We start from the raw sequence: 20,786 nt of genomic DNA on the forward strand, positions 1-20,786 counted from the left end.
GCAGACAGAGCTTATAGTCAGAATTATGGTGGTAATCTCCAATATCCAAATTGCTGCTGCTACTACAAACCACATCTCTCACACCCTCCCTCTGTTTTTTTGTATTTAACACTCTCTCTTACGTTTTCGTCTTCCTGTGTTTTCTCCCGTCCGTCTTCCTGGTGTCCTTCTTCTCTTCCTCTTCTCCCAGGTCGTTCCTGTCTTTTTCCCTATGAAGACGGCTTTCTTGACGACGGCCATGGTGATCCCTCCTTAACTCCAGGCCTGAACTCGCCAACCCGTGGTCAGAACGGAGAGAGGATGGAGCGCTACTCCAGGAAGGTCTTTGTTGGAGGCCTCCCCCCTGACATAGACGAAGGTAGAGGAAGGCTTATTTTTCATTTATACATTTGGAGAAACACAATCCCTTAATGTCAGGTTCTTTTTTTTTTTCTTCGTGTGTCAGCACCACTCTGTGATATATTAAAACTTCCAAGTTTCACAAACTGCAGACTGTGTTTTTGACTGTTTGCCACTGAAAGTTAAACTGACATATGCAAGTCGTACTGGAGGGCAATTTGACACTCCTTGTTGAGGATTATAATTTACCCACCACCAGTTTGAACTTCTACTATTAAACTTTGACACTGTCACACTTAACCATTTCCTAACCATAGCACATACCGAGAAATGCTCTTATTGTTTTGTTTGGACTCAGCAAGGCTAACATTTGTCTTTTGTTTTTAGTCTTTGTGCTAAGCTAAGCTAACTAGCTTCCAGTCATATCATCATATTTATTGTACACACACTCTTTCCATCAAACTCCTTGTGAGAAAGTGCATTTTCCGCAATGTATTATTTTATGGACCTGTAGAAAGTACATGCTAAGTGTATGAATTTTAGCCGCTGTTCAGTAAAAATGTAGAATTAAATTTGCCGTATATTTAGACCCAATAAATCACTTTTTTTTGTTTTTTTTAAAGGAAAAAAAGAAAAGGAATTTTGCCAATTTATCAAAGCTGAAGTGAAAATATTGTTTCTTGATCAAATGCTAAACATTAGTGAAGCTAGTTTAGCCTCTAGCATTTAACAAGTTTAGCATGATTCTCACCACTTGGCAGCCATCTTGGTTAAAGGCTTTGGGCTTTTACCAAGAAAAACAGCAGGTGCTTTATGTAAACCTTTATGTTTACCATAATAAAAGCTAGATACCCTTGTCACCATCAGCCTCAGTTGTGCACATGCATCACTGCAACAAAACAACTAGTTGATATGTTTTGCAGTTCGGTTTTCTATTTCTATGTTTTAACATCTATGACCTAACAACAACCTGTCATTAATTTGGGATATTTACTTTTATGTGTCTATTTTGTGTCTTTTTTTTTTCTTTCGTCTGTGTCCATATAGTGAACAAGCATATGTGCTACTGAGTTGTTGCACAATACTTTGCCCTAACCAGAATGAAAAATGCATGAGTTTCCAGTGCACACTGGATGTGCTCGGCTTCTGTTCCTGTTTAATGCAGTAGCGACTACTGCAGGAGGAATGGCACAAAAAATAGAAAGCAGCTCTGCATACACTCCTTTACATACATTTTACATGAACAACCATGAGAGAATCTTTCAATTTCATGTTTACTTCTTGTCTTTTCTTTATTTTCGCAGATGAAATCACCAACAGTTTCCGTCGCTATGGGCACCTGGTGGTAGATTGGCCCCACAAAGCTGAGAGCAAATCCTACTTCCCCCCTAAAGGTAATAGTAGGTTCTCATACCATAATCTCTATTTTCCCATCAGACATCAAAGTCTAGACCAATAAATATCACCTCAGGTGCATCGCCATTTTGGAGTTTTGCAAAGATTCGTATTACGCAGAATCCACGGATCATGCTGGGCAACCTCAGAGGTGTTTGTTTATGTTAGCAACCACCTTTAGGTATCGCACGGAGAGACACATACAGCGTGTAATGACTCTATAACTGGCCACCAAGAGTTTTAACCCCAGAAGTGTTTGCTCGAGTGAGCACCTGAGGAGTGTGAAAGTTTTTCGCCTTTCTGCACAGGCTCTTGGGTGTCATTTTCTGGCAGCTGATCAGAGTCGCGCCTCCCTCCTCAAAGCCTCTACATCACTCCCTCTGGCCTGGGAGCTACAGTGTGTCATATTAGGGAAGCTATTAAAGACGCTCTGGAAATAACTGACATTCCATAGGCAGATGGTAATACGCTGCATCTGGAGGACCTGCAAAAATCTCTGCCAATTTATCCCCCACTCTCATTTTTCAACATCCCCCTCTCTTTTTTAGCTTGGGAGGATTATTTTGAATAGGCTTGGGTCTACTAATATCCAAAACCACGGGGGGAAAAAATGCAGCATCCTTTTAGGGGAATGAATGAGCTTAGGATGCCGCCATGTAAGGGGAGGAGACATGTAGGACTGGGGATCTGTGTAGAATTCATCTCTTGCTCTAATTTTAAACCACGCTCCCAAAACTCAGAGAGAAACCGCTAAAATATCCTGTTTATATCACACTCTCTGTATTAACGGGCAGAGGGAGCTTGGACACATGCCTGGTGACAGAGATTTTAGCACTAATAGCTCCGGGCGTGAGAGTAAGAACACACACTCGTGTATGTGTGTGTGTGTGCATCTCGCTGTGCGACGAATGATTTACAAATATGGGATTGGCGTCAAGAGGTCATCGGCCTTTTTCCCCGTGTTAAACGTCCTTCCAAGCTTGACTGAATGGAAGATGGCTGTCACTTTCCGCCTTGATTCACATTTAACTGCCGGGAGTATATGACTACAGTTATGAAAGCGTTTTGGTTCAGGGATGACTCATATTGTGGCTGAGACTGAATTTAGGGGCTGGGTAACACTCTCTTGGTGCAAGGAGAGGGTTGGAATAAGGACAAACATGAACTAGCTGTGCTCTTTGTTCCTATGTTGTAACGGGTCTATTATTGGCCTCTCTGTTTTTGACACTTTGGCCATGAATTACAGCACATTATTGCGTTTTACATTTTAATTTAATTTTTAGGTTTTTGGTCACCAGAGCGCAAAAAACCCCCAAAAACCCCAAAAACTGCATGTATAGAATCACCAGTTAAATGTGATCAAAAATGCTTAAAGAGTTTGAAGTTACTTTGACTGCCATGTTATTCTCATGGAACTTTTATGGAGAAGGAATATTGTTGTAGTTACAGTGGATTCAAAGACTCACTGTATTTTTTGGACAATAAGGCGCACCGGATTATAAGGCACACTGTCGATGAACGGGTCTGTTTTCATACATAAGGCGAACTGGATTATAAGGCGCATTAAGCGAAACAAAACAGTCAGATAAGTCAAACTTTACTCAACTCATTCTTCTTGCTTCCTCCGCTTGCGTGCCATTGATTACTTAATGTTGAATTCTCTTGCAGCTGCTCTAATCCCATGTTGTTGCAGTATAATAATGACTAACCTCGTAACAGTTGTTCTCCTGACTGAAATTTGGTCCGTTTACAGCATCCTGCCATGCGATTGCATTTGTCCCTAACCATCGGGAACCCTCACGTTAACTTTTATCGAGTGGAAAAACGCTAGCATTCATCCTCCAGCTTCACTGTGTTTATGTTATGCTAACATAGCTGTGTCACTAGCGATCACGTAGCACATCATTATATACCAGCTAGCCCAACTTCAGTAACCCTACAAATGTCACTGCTGTCTTTATTTATCTTGGGAGTGATAGCAGAGCCGTACGTTTTTCAGTTTCAGTTTTTTCAGAAATCTCTCAGTCAGAACATGCTATATCATGTTTAGGTGGAAACTATCGAGCTAACTTCCTGCTAACTTCTAACTCCGTTAAATTTAATAAATTCTGTTTTCATGGATGCCTGGATGTTAAACTTAATTATTACACGTGGTAAAGCAGCAACGCTGATCATAAAGGATTTTAAGTGCGCCTTATAGTGCAGAAAATACAGTATGTTAAAGAGCCCTTTTTAGTTTATTCAATTATTACCTTATTCTGGAGATCATTTATACATTGATCTCTAGAATGCTATCCTCAGTACCAGAGGACACATTTACCTACTGGTTACTATAGTGCAGTATCTGGCTCTTTAAAGATAGACATACCTTCCTTAACAGTTACACTTGCATTTATCAGGTGGCCAGACACACGACCCCAAACCATCGCTAATGGTGCACTGAGTTAGCTGCATGCCTGATGTTCCACATAACAGTTTTAAATAGATAAAAGGTAAATGTTTGCGTTTCTGATGCCCTTAAGCGTGCAAGCTCTTACAGCTTTATACGATACTGGTGTTTTGTTTTTATGAACTAAATGGAACATCCCTGTTTGATGCTGTGTTTGTGGGGAGGGGGTGTGAACAGTAAGCTCTGGTCAGCGCAGGGCTGCCGCTCACACCCTCTCCTGCCGCCTAAACACTGTCATCACTATTGTTGGCAATGAGCTTCAAATGTTAGGGAGCTATTTCTGTCTGTGACCGGGGATAAAAACAGCAGGAGGAGGAGGAGGAGGAAGGTGGTTGTTGTTTGCATGGCATAGCCGGAGCACTGCAAACATACTGCTCTGCATCCTGTAGTTACCTTGCGCCAGACTTGTTTGAATGTCATCTACATCCCCCTCCTTATCTAAATGCTGAAAAGCTGAAATAATGGCAGCAGAGAAGTGCTGCAGAGGTACGCCAGTACTCGGGGCTTGATTTATCTTCTCGCACTCGTGTGGGGATTATATCCAGTGAGTGACTTCCTCAAATTGAGATGATTAGCGACGCTTCACTTCGCTGCTCCTCTGCTCTACCGCCGACTACTCTGCAATTGCTTCAGAGCCTCAGGGGCATGTATTTGTTTTTAGGAGAGCAGATGTTTGTGTCCCCCTTCATCCATCCAGCCAAGCCCTCCTCCTCCTCCTCTCCCTCTACTTATTCTTCTCCTCCTCCTCCTGCTGTCAGCGGCCCGTCTCGTTACATTTTGTGTCAGAGTCGCAGCCTTCCCTCTCTCACTGCACACATAGCATACATGGAGGTTTAGTATCTTCTATCCTTTGCATCTCATCCGGGTCTTTGAAGTATGTGCACAAGAGCACTGTTTGTGAGAGTATTAATGATAAGCTCTGGATTTAAATGTCCCCATTAAAGCCAGAGAGGTGCACACTGTGACCACGCTCGCTCAGCTTATCTAGCCATCGCGGATTGGATTTCAGCAAAGTCAACATAACTTGAATTGATGAGATAATGGGCAGAATAGGATTGCACTGTATGACTTTGATGTAGCAGTGGAAAGATGTTGGCGCACTGCTTAAAGTCCGAGCTCACGCTATCAAATTCAAAGATACGAAAGCAGATTGAGTAGAAACTAGTTCAGAGAGCAGTCATTATGGAGCCGTTCTTTAAAAATAAGAGAGATGTCAGCATTCGTTTTCTATTGCCGGCTGAAAACAACGACTGTTGTGACTTTACTAAGGTTCCAACGACTTCTCAGCACTTTAGTGTATTCATATTAGCTGTACAGGCATGAAATTGTCTTCCCAAATCTCCCAAAAAGGTCAAACTAGCAGCTCATGTCTTTTGTTTTACTCCACAAAATGTCATCCTGTTGCCACTGACGTGACACTTTCTCTCCACATGAGTCAATCAGCTGGCCTCCTTTGCTGGAAAGACTCGGTCCTGTGTGAAGTCATCGGTTTGTCCAAGAGGGGGACTGCCTTTCGTTTGTCTGTTAACTGCGCTCTATAGGAGGAAAGAAATGCTGCTGGTGTACATATTCTCGCCCCCCACCCACCCCCAGCCCGCTCGCTAGACAGTGCTCGGAGCTCAGCAGCAAAGCCCTATAAATCTCAGGCACGAGCCACTGCAGATCTGTGCTCTCCTCCCGCGGCATAAGCCTCTGCACTGCGCAAGGATGATGGAAAAAGAGAGAAATCCTCAGCACCATTCAGATGTCTGAGCGTTGGAGGGGGACAGAGTGGCCAGCGGAATCTGCGCAGGCCGCTTTAACAAGCAGCCTTGGCTGAAGTATTATTTTGATCGTGACATGTACAATTATGAGGCTCTTATTCTGGTGAAGCTGTCCAACCACGGAAGTCTAGTTTAGGACTCTTTAAAGTTTGCGTATTGTCTTGAATGTGCAGGGGTTTTATTGTTTGTATTAACAGGATGTTTGCTGAGAGATTTTCCCCTCCGACAGGTGTAATGGTGTGACAGGAGTTCACGTATTGGTTGCAGTGCAAAGTGGGGTGTAGCAAATAGCAATGACTGCCTCACTTTTAGGTCTTTTGCATCAACTCTACAACTTCCTAACCGGGCACATTAAAGCAGGAGCTTCCCGTCCGCCTCGGCCGTCTCTGCTATTTTAAAACTCTCCGTTTGTAAGGCAGCCATTCATGCGCCCTCTCTCCCTTCTCTTCCTACCTTTTCTCACTTTTTTTAAAAAAACCTCTCTCTTGCTCCTCTCCCCCTCCTCCTTCTCCCTCTCCGTCTCTCTCTTCTGCCCTGGGTCATGGAACACGTTGTTCCCTCCTTCAGACTGTATGAGCTGCTGGCTAGCTCTGCCTTTTCATGCCTCCCCCCCTCTTGTGCACGACTGCAGTTGCCTTTTTTTTTCTCTCTTCCGAGGGGGAATGTCAGCACTAAACCACATGATTTCTCCCAATGACAAACCCTCTTTATGTAAGCCTGCAACCCAGAGACAGGGGGTCTTATGTCGGGTGATGATGAGGCACGTGCAGGAAGATGATGATGCACAAAAATCCTCTTTATGTCATGTCTGATTGTGCATTTCCTGTGTGTGGTGCGGACGGGGGTTAGCTCTGTAAGGACCAGTTACAAAAAAGACAGAGATTAGTTGGTCGCTTCAAGCAGCTGATTTTAATTAGTTTTGCATTGTGGATATTATTGTTTTGCTCACAGTGGTACAGTTTGTTGTTGGGGAACACATCATAGCCCCGCTGAGCTTATTAGCCTGCAAAACCAACAGCTAAAACCCTTTAATTAGTGAGGTCCCCTGGGGTTACTTTGCATAAAGCTTAGATGCATACAGAGACTTAATGTTGTGTACTGCTGCTGTGCTAGCAAAATCTGATATTTATCTAATTGACATACTGTTAATACATATCTCATTTTTAAGAATTTGTCAGAAGACGAAATGAAAAAAAATCATCTGGGGTGTCTTGGAAAACTCTCCCCCCCACCTACCATCATTTAGTGATGAATTTCGGAGTGAAATTAACCTGGAATTGTATTAAGATTTGAACAAATAAATCTTAATGGATTCATCTGATTTACCTTGTAAATCCCTAAATAAGATGCAATACCAACAAGTTAACTTCAGAGGTCACGTGGATTAGTAGTATAAACCGGAGCCAAATGACTCTTTTATTACGGTAAAAGAAAATGGAAAGAATATCTCACCCATATCTCAGAGATTTAACGTGGATACGAAAGGTAATACTGATATAGTGGCAAAGTTCCACAGTGGAGATGGGAGTATCGGTCCATAGATCAGCATTAAACTGTCCATTTCATGGAGTGGATCTATATGGAAAGGTTGCCAGTACGTAAAAAAACATTTGGAGTTGGAAAGGGTAAGTGGCAGATTTCCCGAAACAGTTTGGAAAAAGTTTTCTGATCAGACAAGACTAAGAGCTGATTTAGACTCTGCGGGGAATCTTTCTAGGGAGGTGCACATCAAATAGCTGTAGATCATAGCGTAGGGTTTCAGGTGGGTCTGACGTTACATTGTAGCCCACTGATTCATAAATCCCCAATAAAGCATAACTTTTCAGTTTCAGTCTGCCAGAAAGGCCAAGAGTGTCTGTTATCAGCAGGACAATGGCCTTAAACACAACTCTAATCCCACATTGGAGTGGTTTAAAGGTAAAGCTCAAACTTTAGTGCAATTGAGAATCTGTGGCATTACTTGAAGATGCTGCTTTACACCAGTACGACTCATCTGACTTGAAAGAGCCGGAGCAGTTTCACCTTGGAGAACGGGCGAAAATCCAGTTGCCAGATGTGTTAAACTGAAAGAGACGTGCCCGGAGAGCCTTGCAAGTGTAACTGCTTCAAAAGGTAGCTCTACAAAGTACGAGGTGAATTCTTAAACACACTCAGGTTTTCACCAGGAAAGTGGTAGACATGCTGTATTGCAGATCCTGAGTGTGGGGTTCAGGGAAGGACTACTTTTCTTCCCATGTACTGACCAGTTTAAGTTCCAACACAGTTTTGTGTTTGGTGGCTTCTGCAAAAATGCTGCTTTTGGGTTCTTTTCAGTATTTTCTGCGCAGTCACAGTTTTCTCGCTCTTCAGAGTCATCAGATCACAATGCTGAAGCTTCATGCACTGCGTGGAAATCTGCTGCAGTGTTTTCTGCTGCTGTAGATGCCGATGTCAGGAAGATGCAGTAGTCATCACTGCTAGAGGGAGAGCAGTGCCACATCACTGCGATGGCGAGACGCGTCACATGCATCAGGGCACATGCCTCACGTTCAGTCGCAGTCGGACAAAAACCCTTTCTCGTAAGGACAAACGCGCATCTGCTTACGCACCTGCTTTTTTTTCCAGCTTACCTTTCAGACTGGCGGCCGTTTTCTTTCTTGCATTGCTTTTATCCCCCCTTCCCTAATACATGCACGCAGATGCATCTACACACCACAGTTGATTGGGTCTACTGAGTCAGACCTTTTTTTTTCTCCTCCAGTTTCTGCTTATCTAAACTGTAGCAACTCCACTCAGAAATGTTAAAACATCAAAGTTGCATTGCCACTCATGCGTTTGTCCATGTCAGTGTGTGTCACTGGGTTTTGCATATGTATACGTGTTAGGGTGATACAATGTCAAAGATAATTGGGTTCTCACTGGAACAAATGGCCTTTGAAGATACACAATAGGTGAAGTGACTGGAGTCGGAGTGTCCTCCGGTAGAAACCCACTCAAACTCCTCAGACAGCAGCTCGTAATCCTCTGACTCATGGGTGCCACAGGTGTTGCCGGGTCCTTTCTGGCATAAATAGAGCAATAAATGAATAGGTTAGTGTTATTCAGAGGTGATTGTGTGGCATTATCTCCTGCCTTTTTTTGACTGATGTGCTGCACTGAATATTTACCTTTATCAGTTTCAGACATGCATCCTGTATTCATTATCCATCTGTCAAAAAAGTTTTCTTTTTTTTGTCTTTTCTCAATATATGGCGCTCGTGATGCTCAGCCTATAAATCAGATCTTTGTTGCTCGTTATCCCCGTAGCGCCGCGTGATGGATGTACCCTATTGAATTGGGTGCCTGAAGTGGCTTAATAGCTCTGACCTTGGATGAGGTCTCTGCTCTCCGTGCTAAATAATTCAGTAGTACAGAGTGACTGTCTGAATTGCTCATTCTTTCTTTCTGCCTCTCAAAGACATCACCAAACTCTCTCTACCTGACTCTGGAAGAGCTGCAGTGCGTTAGGCTGATCAATTTTGCATGGTTCCTTTAGGAGTGAAGCACTCCGTGCCATTTAATCTGAGGCTGTGCAGGCGGCAAGGTGCCTGGAACATCTGAATGTCTCGTATATGAATGCAAGGCTGATGAGTATGGAAGAACAGGCTGCAAGGTCATCTGTGCACGTGGAGCCCTGCTTGTCTGAATCTATGAATAGTTCAAAGGAAAACAGTATGGGGCTTAGTCATGGGATTGTGACACTGTATTTAAAAAATAAAGTCTGATATCCATGAATTCTTGCCTTGAAGACAGACTTTAAAGTGTCATGGTCACAAGGTTGTGACTATTAAACACAGGAAATGTAGTTTCTGTGGAAACTCTTTTTTCTCCCTTCCTGTAAAATCCCTGTTTTTGTTTTTCCTTTTTAGGCTATGCCTTCCTGCTTTTCCAGGAAGAATCTTCTGTTCAGGCCCTGATTGATGCCTGCATTGAGGAAGATGGAAAACTCTACCTGTGTGTATCCAGTCCCACAATCAAAGACAAACCAGTAAGTTTAAGACAAAATTCTTGAAATGGTACAACATACTTTGACATGGCTACCACATTTCCCTCCATATTGTCTTGGGGTACATGTGTTTTCTTGAATTAATGAGAGTTCACTTATTTAAATTGCCCAGACAATATGCCCACGGTTCTTAAAAAAAGTTGATTCCATTTTTTTCATATAGTGCCAAATCACAAGAACAAGTGTGTAACGGTGCCTTATATTGTAAGGTAAAGACTCTAAAATATACAAAAAGCCTGAACAATCAAACGACGCCTTAGACCCTGTTAGAAAGTTCTTGGTGACAGTGGGAAGGAAAAACTCCCTTTACAGAACAAAAGACACACGGTCTTTTATTCAAATGCAGAGAGTGAAAAGAATAAATAACTAAGGGAATGTTCAGGGTCACCTGATGCAGCCCTCTTTTTTTTTTTCTTTCTTTCTTTCTTTCTTTCTTTTTTTTTTTTTTTTAAATATTTATAAAAATTTCAGCCCAACCTTAAAAGTAGAGAGGGTGTTTGTCTCCTGAATCCAAGTTTGGTGCTGGGTCCAGTTGATCACCAAAACAAAATTCAAGTGCCATGCTAGTGGGCCTGTGAGGTTAACAGTAGTGCTTTGAGCCAACTGCTAAAATTAGCATGCTGTCTGGCTCTCAGTGCCAATTCCAGCATGTTTATGTGTTTAAGTTTAGCTGGTTAACCTTCTTATTTTAGCACGGACTCTAAGGCTTCTAACATTAAGTTGTGTACATTCTATATGGAAACCATACTAGTTGTGTAACATTAAGCTGTGTATAGATAGATAGAGATGTATGTAGATATAGTTTACTTGTATTGAGATAAACTGTGTGGTGTGTTGTTCAGACAAGGTCTGTGGACCATTGATTTGTAGAAGATTGTGGGCTACTATCTTTCTAATTTACTCTGGATTAAACTAATGTATAGTTAACATAATTGATTGATACCACACTGCTATCTAGTTAAAACCAAATGCACAACCAACTTACCACACAATGACTTCTAAGTGGGAACATTTCATTTTTCTTTTACACAAAGGTCCAGATCCGTCCCTGGAACCTGAGCGACAGTGACTTTGTCATGGATGGCTCCCAGCCTCTGGATCCCCGCAAGACCATCTTTGTTGGGGGGGTGCCACGGCCCCTGCGTGCAGGTAAGTCAGAAATATGAATGAGAGGACATCTTTTTTTCCCCAGCAAGCTCCCAGAGCCTCTAAATTGGCTTCATAACATTGGCTGGCATGGAGCTCAGAGGCTGGAGGCTATAATGAAAGTTCTTCCTGTGAGAAAACAATCCTCTACTTGGGTTTCCAGGATGGAGGCCAAGTGGTCATCACGTTAAGAATTCATGGTGTAATGGAAGGCTCAGTCTTTCTTTTCTTGGGCTAAACATTGCTGGCTTGTCTGCAGTGTGACCCCCTGCTAATTACACCAGCAGTTTGAGTTGAGACTACTGCTCTGATGCGTAGTGTAGCAGGGCAGATTTTTATGTCACACACTTCTTTTGCTTTTTCAAGCGTAACTGAAGGCTTTCAATTTGAAGAACAAACTAAACTCAGAACTTGCAAGCTCACAGAAACTCCTGAGAGGAGTTTGCGGCACTAATCATCTCTCTCCCCACCCCCACCTCTCTTCCCTTCCTTTCTCCGCAGTGGAGCTGGCTATGATCATGGACAGGCTGTACGGAGGTGTTTGCTATGCTGGCATCGACACGGACCCAGAGCTCAAATACCCAAAGGGAGCCGGCCGCGTGGCCTTCTCCAATCAGCAGAGCTACATTGCTGCCATCAGCGCTCGCTTCGTTCAGCTGCAGCACAATGACATCGACAAAAGGGTGAGTGAGTTCGTGAGCTTCGTTCACAGCGATCCCTCTTCTGAAAGAGAGCAGCATCTCGACCACAAGTGAGGTTTTCACAGTCATTCCTATGGCGAGCTGTGGAGCTGAACTCTGCTTGAGTCCTCCTCCATGTATCAGAGCTTTCATTATAGCAGGGATTTCAGCCAGCTACCCAGCATAGCCTACAATAACGAAAGGCCATGCCTGGATGTGTAATGACTATGGCCTTTGGCTGAGTCCCGACACATAGGGATGGTTTAATTATAGTAGTTCCCTATACATGTATATCCACTGGAGCTGTGCTGCTGGGTGGTTATTTTAGGCACGCCGGCCAATTGCAGCGGGACAGATCGTGACCGAGGGAGACTGGTTGTCAGCCAGGAAGCCGAGCCTCTGCAGGGCGGGGCTGTCCAACCCACCTCGGCTATCACCATCTATCTTCAGTCGGGGGTTTATGGTGTCTTTATTATCACTGGGACTGTGTGCCGAAAACGCCACTTACAGCATCAAAAACATTCACACAACAAAATATTTATTTTCATGTCTTTGAACCAGATAACTAGCAAAATTTCTTCCTTTTATGCGGTAAATAGATGTCCATCTTACATTTGTTTTGTTTTTTTAGGCATTAGGCTGCAACAAAAGGATTTATGTTGAAAGAATTAAGAGTTTTGAAAGGATTTATATTCACTGCAGACCACAGACAGTGGAGCACATTCTTGAAATTCATGTTCAGTTGTGGTGAGAAACTGGGATGCCAGCTGGTGCCATTTTCTCTTCGCCCTTTTTCTCGCCTTCATTGTCTGTGACTCACTTAACTGTAAATGGCTCTTGATGATAGCACATGTGAGCTAATTACCTCTGGTCAGCTCTGTGTCCACCGAGATGAAATTGGTGTTTAATGGCCTGGCAGCTTGGCCGTTTCTTTCTGGCTTTCTTGCTTTTTTGTCTTCCGTGAGCTCGTTGCTCTCAGCAGTGGATATTCCACTGTAGCTGCTGCAGAGTTTGGCTAAGCACGGTCTCCCACTGCTGAAGGATTTGATAACCTTTCATTTTGTGGCCGCACTATAACAAGGTTAACATCCACCTCTGCTTGCTCGTACGCTGAGGCGTCTCCATGGTGACTGAGATCTCATTTCTTGTCTCCTGGCTTCGTGGTCAAACTCATTATACTGGTGGATGGGTGGATACCTGCCCTGTTTTATTTTAGAAATTGTCAAACAGATCACAATGAACGGGGGTTCTGGACTATGACTTAAATGGGCAACACATCTGGAGAAAACCAGCTGTTATTATAGCACAGTTACTGTGCAAATCACATGGCTATGTGGGTTTTTTTTTTTTTATATACACAACAACAACAACAAAAAACTGGAGGAAATGAAAAAAACCTGCAGTTCGCATACTTTATTTTTAATGGCCAGTAGAGGGTGCCTTCTTTGGTTGCAAAAAGAGCTGATAGTATAGCAGTCTATGCTAAAAGCTTTGCTCTGTTGCCTTGGTAAACATTTTCCTGACTTTATGGGCTCAATCACTACTTTTACTGAATCACTAAATAAAACACGACATTAATTAACTGATCCACCTTTCATTAGTCTCATGTGGTTTCATGTTTCATGAACCAGTGGGAGATGCCATGATGGATACACCCATCTTTTATACTGGGAATCGATGCAGACTGTTTAATGGCAATGGTAGATCTGTACCAATTGTTTGACCCCACACCTGTGGAAAGGATCGTGGATGTAGCCTGGAGTTATTTATTGATTGCTTAAAATCCATCAGTGACTCATAGCAACCCTATTTTTTGATTATCATGCAATGACACCCAGAGGACATGGTAGTTTCACTGAACCGGGCTTCCGTTTCTCGTTGCTCGTTGCTCGTTGACGGGGAGGCAGCTGCAGTGATTTGAGTCACTTTAGGAAAGCAAATGTGAATCAGTTTTCTTGAGTTTTTCAGCTGAAGTGATGATCTGTTTTATCAGGTTTTCTTGATTTGTCTGTCATTTCATATCTAAAAATATCTGTTCTCATTCACAGTGAACACGATTACATTAGCTGGTTTCTTTTTCTTTAAAACATTGTTGAGGCTGACAGATTATGGCAGCAGTCGCCGTGAATACAGTTTACTGAGCCCTTTGTTTCAAACACAGTTTACTTGAACAGGAAGTGAATTTTATATGAATCTGAGTGTATGCTACTTCAATCTGTGTTTTTTGGATATGATAACCTAAAATGCTGTTGGGTTTTTTTTGTATTTTTTTGCCAGGTGGAGGTCAAGCCGTACGTCTTGGACGACCAGATGTGCGACGAGTGCCAGGGGGCACGCTGTGGGGGCAAGTTCGCCCCCTTCTTCTGTGCCAACGTCACCTGCCTGCAGTACTACTGCGAGTACTGCTGGGCCAGCATCCACTCACGAGCCGGCCGAGAGTTTCACAAGCCACTGGTGAAGGAAGGGGGCGACCGCCCTCGACACGTGTCCTTCCGCTGGAGCTGAGGGAGTTGGTTGAGTCCAAGAGCCAGCCCTGCCTAACCCCCCCCCCCCCGCCCCTCCTCCCCTCCTCCCCAGTGAACCCACGCCAACCTGCCCCCAAAAAATCCTCCTGCAGCCCGGGACAGCGCTGGAACCCTCCTCCCCAAAGCCCCATCCATCCCACAAACACCTCATGATAAAAAAGGCAGAAGTGATACCATCAAACACATGGGACTTTCTTCACAGCACACAGCTCTGAACTCATCGTCTAGTGTTCCCCCCGACGATGAAGCTTTGTGGGGGAATTGAAATGCGAAAGTCCATGAGCTTAGAATTTGCACTTTGGCACAAAATCTTACTAAACACACACACAAACACACACACACACACAGGATGGTATGTTAGGCCCCTGGCTACTTTTAGTTCCCTGTTCTGTTGACTAGGTGGTGTGGTACGTCCTGTTGGACCTCCCTCCCCTTTGCTAAGACAGAGGTGGGACCATGCAAATATTTAAAATATACATATATAAATATATATAAATATATATATTTTGTTTTGTACCTATCTATACATCTATAGATAATTTAAATTTTACGTAAAAGGAGCATGCACTTATTTTCAAAACCTGTAGTTATATTGCCCCTGATTTAAGAAGAAAAAAGAACTACCAAAGGCAAATGAAATTAATGCATACAGAGGAGCAAAATAGGTGGCATAGGATGTAGCAAGATTTAACAGCTATCCAGTAGTGTGGAGTTAAAAAGAAAAAAAATAACACAGCTATATTCGCTCTCCATTTTGACTCTGAAAATATTAATACCTCATATGCGCAATCAGATCAGTTTGCTTTCTAGGTCTTTATTTTTGATAATAACATTATTTTTTAGTGTTATGTAAATGTAATGCTGCAATAGCTTTGCTGCTAAATCCATGGTATAAACAGATACCATAACTTTATTCAGGCTAGGGTGTAAAATAACAACAGATGTAGGGAGAAGCACCTGGTGGGCTTTTTTACGTTTTCTTTTTTTCCTCCTAAATTAAATGACGAGCCGTCGCAGGGGGAGGGGGCGCCCCCAGGCAGAGACGGCTAACTTTTGTATGTGTGTGTGTGTGTGTGTGCGCATGTGTGCGTGTGTGGGGACCGGGCGGGGGGGATGGGGAGGGTCGCCCCCTAACTGCATGTTTATTTCAATCAGGTTGCTGCATGCAATAGACTTTTTCAATATCACGTCTATTCGATTCTGCCCATGTTTGCACAGCACACTACAGACGTACGTTTGACTCACACCAAACTGGACAGATACAGGGAAAAGCTGGTCAGAGGAACCAGAGGGTTCCTGCACAAACAGGCATCCAGATAATATGATAAAGACAAAACCTTAATAATCACAAATCCAAAAAAAATGTAGGATTACCATTAAAACAAAAAAAACTGTCTGATAGGTGAAGTACTTTTTTTCCCTTTTTTGCAGTGATTGTTGATAGAATTGTGCAATTTTTTATACAGTACGTAGTTAGGTCTGAGTATGCCTAGAACTGTGATTCGCTTTAACTGTCGTCAGTGTCCGACATAGAAGTCCTGTGAAATGTCATAACTAGTGTATGCACACGTATATATGTTCTCTTGTACACACACCTACTTGCACACACGTACACACACACACTCTTGCAGCAGTACACACAGAAGTCTCTCACATGTGTACTCGGACGGCTGTCGTTCTTTTTTTTTTTTCTTTTTTTTTTTAAATGCACATTAACTGGGTCCGAGGAGACGCAACCAATGTGAGCTTAGACTGAGAACTGAGTTGAAATTATCCTTTTTTTATTTTTCCACCATTGAGAAAAAGCGCACGTTTACGTCCCAGAGTGCAACCAAAGAGCTCACGTGTTCGACTTTGTTTAACAGAGACCACCTGACACACGGGATGAGGAAACTGGACGGTACGTGGGCGCAGTAGATCGGATGAGGAAAAAAAAGAGAGGCGTTTAGGGGCGAGGAGTCAAACTTAACACTGAAGCTACTGGACACTTGATAAACTGAGCCCTGCACATGCTCTCACTAAATGGGAAGGGGTAGGGATGGGTGGGAAGGAGCAGCGTTGCTGGAACATGCAGATGTGCAAACTGGGATTACCACATTTATCCAGATTTTTATTTTCCTGCAAAGCTTGAAGTAATGGACCTGCTTAAAAAAAGAAAAAAAAAAAGGTGGACATATAGATATATATTTTTGTTTTTATCAAAAGGTTATGGTGCAGTTTAAACAGGAATGGGCGGGTGGGTGGATGCAATGCATAGAAACTTTAAGTATTGACTGCTGAAGACGGGGAGGGTATGCTTTTTTTTTTTTTTGGGAGGCTGGGCCACATTACACTGGTTTTAGCAGTTTTGTGGACAATCTGAACGGGATCCTACATCATTGCGAGTTAACGTGTGTTACCCCTTCCCCTTTTCCTTAATTCCGTGAGTTGTGATTGGCGCCCCTGCAGTCCCTCTCCTCTCTTTTCATTTTACTCAGTTAAACTGTGTTTGTTTGTTTTTTCACCAAGAAATCGAAACTAAGCAACAATACGTTTTTTCTTCTTAACTGAGGCTAACCATGAGTAATAATAAGCATCCCTATGAAAGTGAATTCTGGGTGTTTTTTGTGACATTTCTTTCCCCACCCAGAAAAAAAGGTTTTCTATGTTTGTTCCTTCTCTATAATAGCTATTTGTTATGCACTACTCTTTGTATCTGACCAGTTTTCAACAGTCAGCTGTTCTTTTTGTTAAAAGACAAAAAAAAGAGATAAAGTGTGCTTTCTGACTGACAAGATCTTTTGCAATACCTCAATTTTGAAATATATTAGGAGAGAAACAGATATTTTCTAAGTAAGTTTATTCAGATGAGAAATATATATTAATTTAATTCTTCAAGAGAAATGATTTAACAGATGGTTGATTTTTCTTTTTTAAATCTTATCATGCTTTTTTTAAAGTTTGCTTTTATTTTAAGAATTAATTATTTTATTTTTTTGGAAAAAGACAACAACTGAAGGAGCTAGAGCTTTATACTAATAATATGTAGTTAGTGAGAGTCTACTTTATTACAGTGGCAGCGAGGGTGAGCGCCCCACTGGTCGAATCAGTCGAAACATCGGAGGGAGGAGAGCTCTTTAAGGAAATCGAATATAAGGTGCTCAAAGAGGAAAACGAAACATATTTCCCACCTTTTTGTATATTTATAATCAATCATTTACTATGCTGACCAGAGTTGTGAAAGAGATCTTCTGTTCGTTATTTTTTTAAGAGAAGTTTTTTATGTTTCCTAAACGTTTGTGCTCCCTTTTTTGTTTTTGTAAGAAAAAAAGAGGGAAAAAAAAGCAACCCCGATTCGTTAGCCCGACGAGAAAGACTTGTGAGAGTCACGGCTGGAGGTAGAGAGAAAAGAATGTTATTTTTACCACAAAACAGACACAAGTGTTTTCACCTGTAACTTGATCGGAAGCCCCCAAGGTGCATCAATAGACTGGTGGCCTTCTATTCTAGCAAGACTTGAATTAGTCCCTTTTTTTTTTAAAGGCTAACAACCTTGATTCTTTGTCGTAATGTGCAATACTGTTTGTACTGTTTGTAGAAAAGAAGAAAACAAGAAAAAAGAGGCATAAATCTTTACTGCAGAATTATTTTCATTGCAAGCATTGTGATTCACTAAAAATCATTTTCTACTGTGTATTTACCTACTCTACCTGCTAGTACCTTCCAGTAGTAATGTAGCCTTTGTACTGAGAAATTTTCATTATTTTTAGAAAGTTTTGCTAAAAAACAAAAGAAGAATTTAAACATATTTGCATATTTTCATTTTTATTTCATGTTTTTTTCTTTACAGACTTATTTCTCAACCATTAATAGTTATTTCTGGGGGAGACTTTCATATCTGGTCAATGTCATTAATATTATTTTGTATTTTTACTTGGAATAAATTAATTTTTATTATGCTAATTCTTTAAAAGTTTATTTTTTTTCCATTTGTTCACTTTTTCATTTTTTTGGAAGCTATGAAAAAACCCCTTTGTAATATTGTTACTAAAGTGTCTCGTTTCTTGAAATGCTAAGCTTTATGTGTTATAACTTGCTGATGTTGCTTACATTAGTGTGAAAATGATCTAAAGATGAAAAAAAAACCTACTCACAAAGAAACAGATTGGTGGTTGGTGATGTTTAAGTGATTCGCAATGTAAACAGATGAATGGGCAATAAAATAAAAATGGCAGAATGGAGCATACATGTAGTATGTTGTGATGTGATTGTGGAAGATGGATGACACCACTGACCATTTACTGCTATTGCTACTCATTAGCTCACATACTTTATTCTACTCAGCAGATCCTTCTAAAAATACACCAGTGACACATGCTGTACTTGGTTCAGTCCCCACAGAGCACACCAGTGTGACTGTATTTAAGTATGAATGTAAACGTAGCTGCACTGTATGATACATATAGAAATTGGAAGGAGCATGTGTGACCTGTACAATATTAATCATTTATAGCAGGCATGGGCCTAATGTGGCTGCTCTATATATATCTGTACTTTCACCCTTTTTCCTGCCTTCAAGGAAAGAACGGTTTGACGTTTGAATATTTTATTTGAGAAAAACTGACTCCTGTCTCTCCTGCTGTACTCATCAATAAATATGGAGGCTGTTAGCGTAACCAAGCATTTGCACATAGCTGCAGAAATGAATTTGTAAAACTGCATCTCGTTTGATTTTGTTCTTTACAGATTTGTTAAGGAGATAGTATTGTAGCTTGGTGAGCTTTAGTGGTCTGAGGTGAGAGGTTTTTTGGGGGCCAGTTTGCTTTAAGCTGTAGTCATTATGTAGGGCAAATCAAAAAGTTGCTTTTGGATTTTTTTTCCAGAATGCAAAGAGGAAAAAGTAAGAATTTTGAGATTTAAAAAAAAGATTTTTCAGAATTTTGAATTCTGAGAATTCAGAATTTTTCCGCCAAGGATGTGGATTCATGAGATCTAAAAAAAAACCAAACAAAAAAACAAACAAACAAAACAAAAACATAATTCTCAAAATCCAGAATTCTAAGAAAAGTCAGAATTCTCCCTTTTTTTTTTCTTAAAAAATTCTGAATTCTCAGACATCATATAAAACATTCTCACTAAATTCTCAGGATTCTGAGATTTCAAAGATTCACAATTATGAGAAAACTCTGAATTGTATAAATGTTCTTTATTTCCTTCACTGGCCCTAATCTTCCTCCTTACAGTTACGATAAGTTAACTTTAGCTAAAAAAAAGACTGGAAGCTCAGAAATGGCAACCTTTATGTTGTCCAGAGCTAGCAGAGGCTGCATGTCTAAAGCTCACCAACATTGAGATTACATTTGATCTCAATAAACGGCAGAAATTAAACATTACAGTGCTACGAGTACTTTCATGAACTGCTTTCTTGGCCTGAGGTATTGAGTTCCTGCAGTTGTGTGCAGGAAGTAGTCCTCCAACATGGTAACAGCTCATCACTGTGTCGGTTTAAGCATTGGAGCTTTTTAAGAGTCAAACAGGTATGGTAGCCTTCCTTAATAAGGCTCAATGTCATTGACGTAGAAATTTCTAAAAGCGATAACTTCGAAGTAGCAACATTGTTATTATGACACTACAAAAATGATGTACTGTTATGTACGATGACCATTTTTATGAACACAATGACGCTTAAAAGGTTGTTTTAGGTCTGCCTACTGTACAGACATGAAAGTGGATTACAGTCAGAAACACCTAAATTTGTATCAGTATTGAGCAATCAAGCATGATTAACTATCATCAAAATCACATTTCAATTATGTTTGTGTACAACATAATTAATACCATTATTTAGAATCATGTGTAATGATGGGTTGGTCACATATTTCTTATCTTTCCACATTCCTGCAGCCTACACCCAATGTCCATATTGCATCCAATTATCTTTTCTAAAATGTTTACAAAAGTATAGTCCATACACAAAGTATACACATAAAAGAACACCAACAATCAAATAATGAGCAAGCATGTGGACACAGTGGGGTGGAAAAACTCCCTCTTAACAGGATAAACCAGACCCAGTGAGGGTCAGCCATATGCCACATTATTGGGGACACACTGGGGTGAGGGAAAAGAGAAAGTAAGAACAAAACAACCAAAAAAAGTATGGTGAATTTACAGTAAATCAAATGTGATCTTTTTTAAAAAAATTAAAAACAAGGACCGCTCAACCTGACCCAAACACTTGAGCAGTGGTGTATATTGTATGTTGTATGTAGTTGTATCTGATCAGAATTTTGTCACCAGTTTTAAACAAAGTCGCAACATTTTAGCTCTGTCCGCAAACAAAATTGAGTTGAACAGTTCCAAGACTGATAGCAAACTCTCCCTAACTCATTCATTTTCTCATATTAGTGGCTCCTATGTGTTTACCAAATCTACATTATGCATGTTTATTAATTTGTCACACAGTGGCTCATGGTTGCTTACAGC

At 41.3% G+C, this 20,786-nt stretch overlaps 1 protein-coding gene across 8 annotated transcripts in view; it reads left to right on the forward strand.

The window, feature by feature from the left end:
• The window catches only part of cpeb3 (cytoplasmic polyadenylation element binding protein 3), a 42,143-nt gene extending 23,127 nt beyond the window's left edge, over positions 1-19,016 (forward strand). For all 8 annotated transcript variants that reach the window (XM_063491905.1, XM_063491903.1, XM_063491904.1 and 5 more), the window contains 6 exons: positions 191-358; positions 1,644-1,733; positions 9,834-9,952; positions 11,005-11,119; positions 11,618-11,799; positions 14,074-19,016. In XM_063491905.1, the coding sequence (XP_063347975.1) occupies positions 191-358; positions 1,644-1,733; positions 9,834-9,952; positions 11,005-11,119; positions 11,618-11,799; positions 14,074-14,301 (902 nt within the window). In that variant the 3' untranslated portion in view covers positions 14,302-19,016. The remainder of the gene's footprint in view (positions 1-190; positions 359-1,643; positions 1,734-9,833; positions 9,953-11,004; positions 11,120-11,617; positions 11,800-14,073) is intronic.
• Positions 19,017-20,786: the final 1,770 nt, after the last annotated feature.

This window comes from Pelmatolapia mariae, linkage group LG13, assembly GCF_036321145.2.
Source record: "Pelmatolapia mariae isolate MD_Pm_ZW linkage group LG13, Pm_UMD_F_2, whole genome shotgun sequence".
NCBI lineage: Eukaryota > Metazoa > Chordata > Actinopteri > Cichliformes > Cichlidae > Pelmatolapia > Pelmatolapia mariae.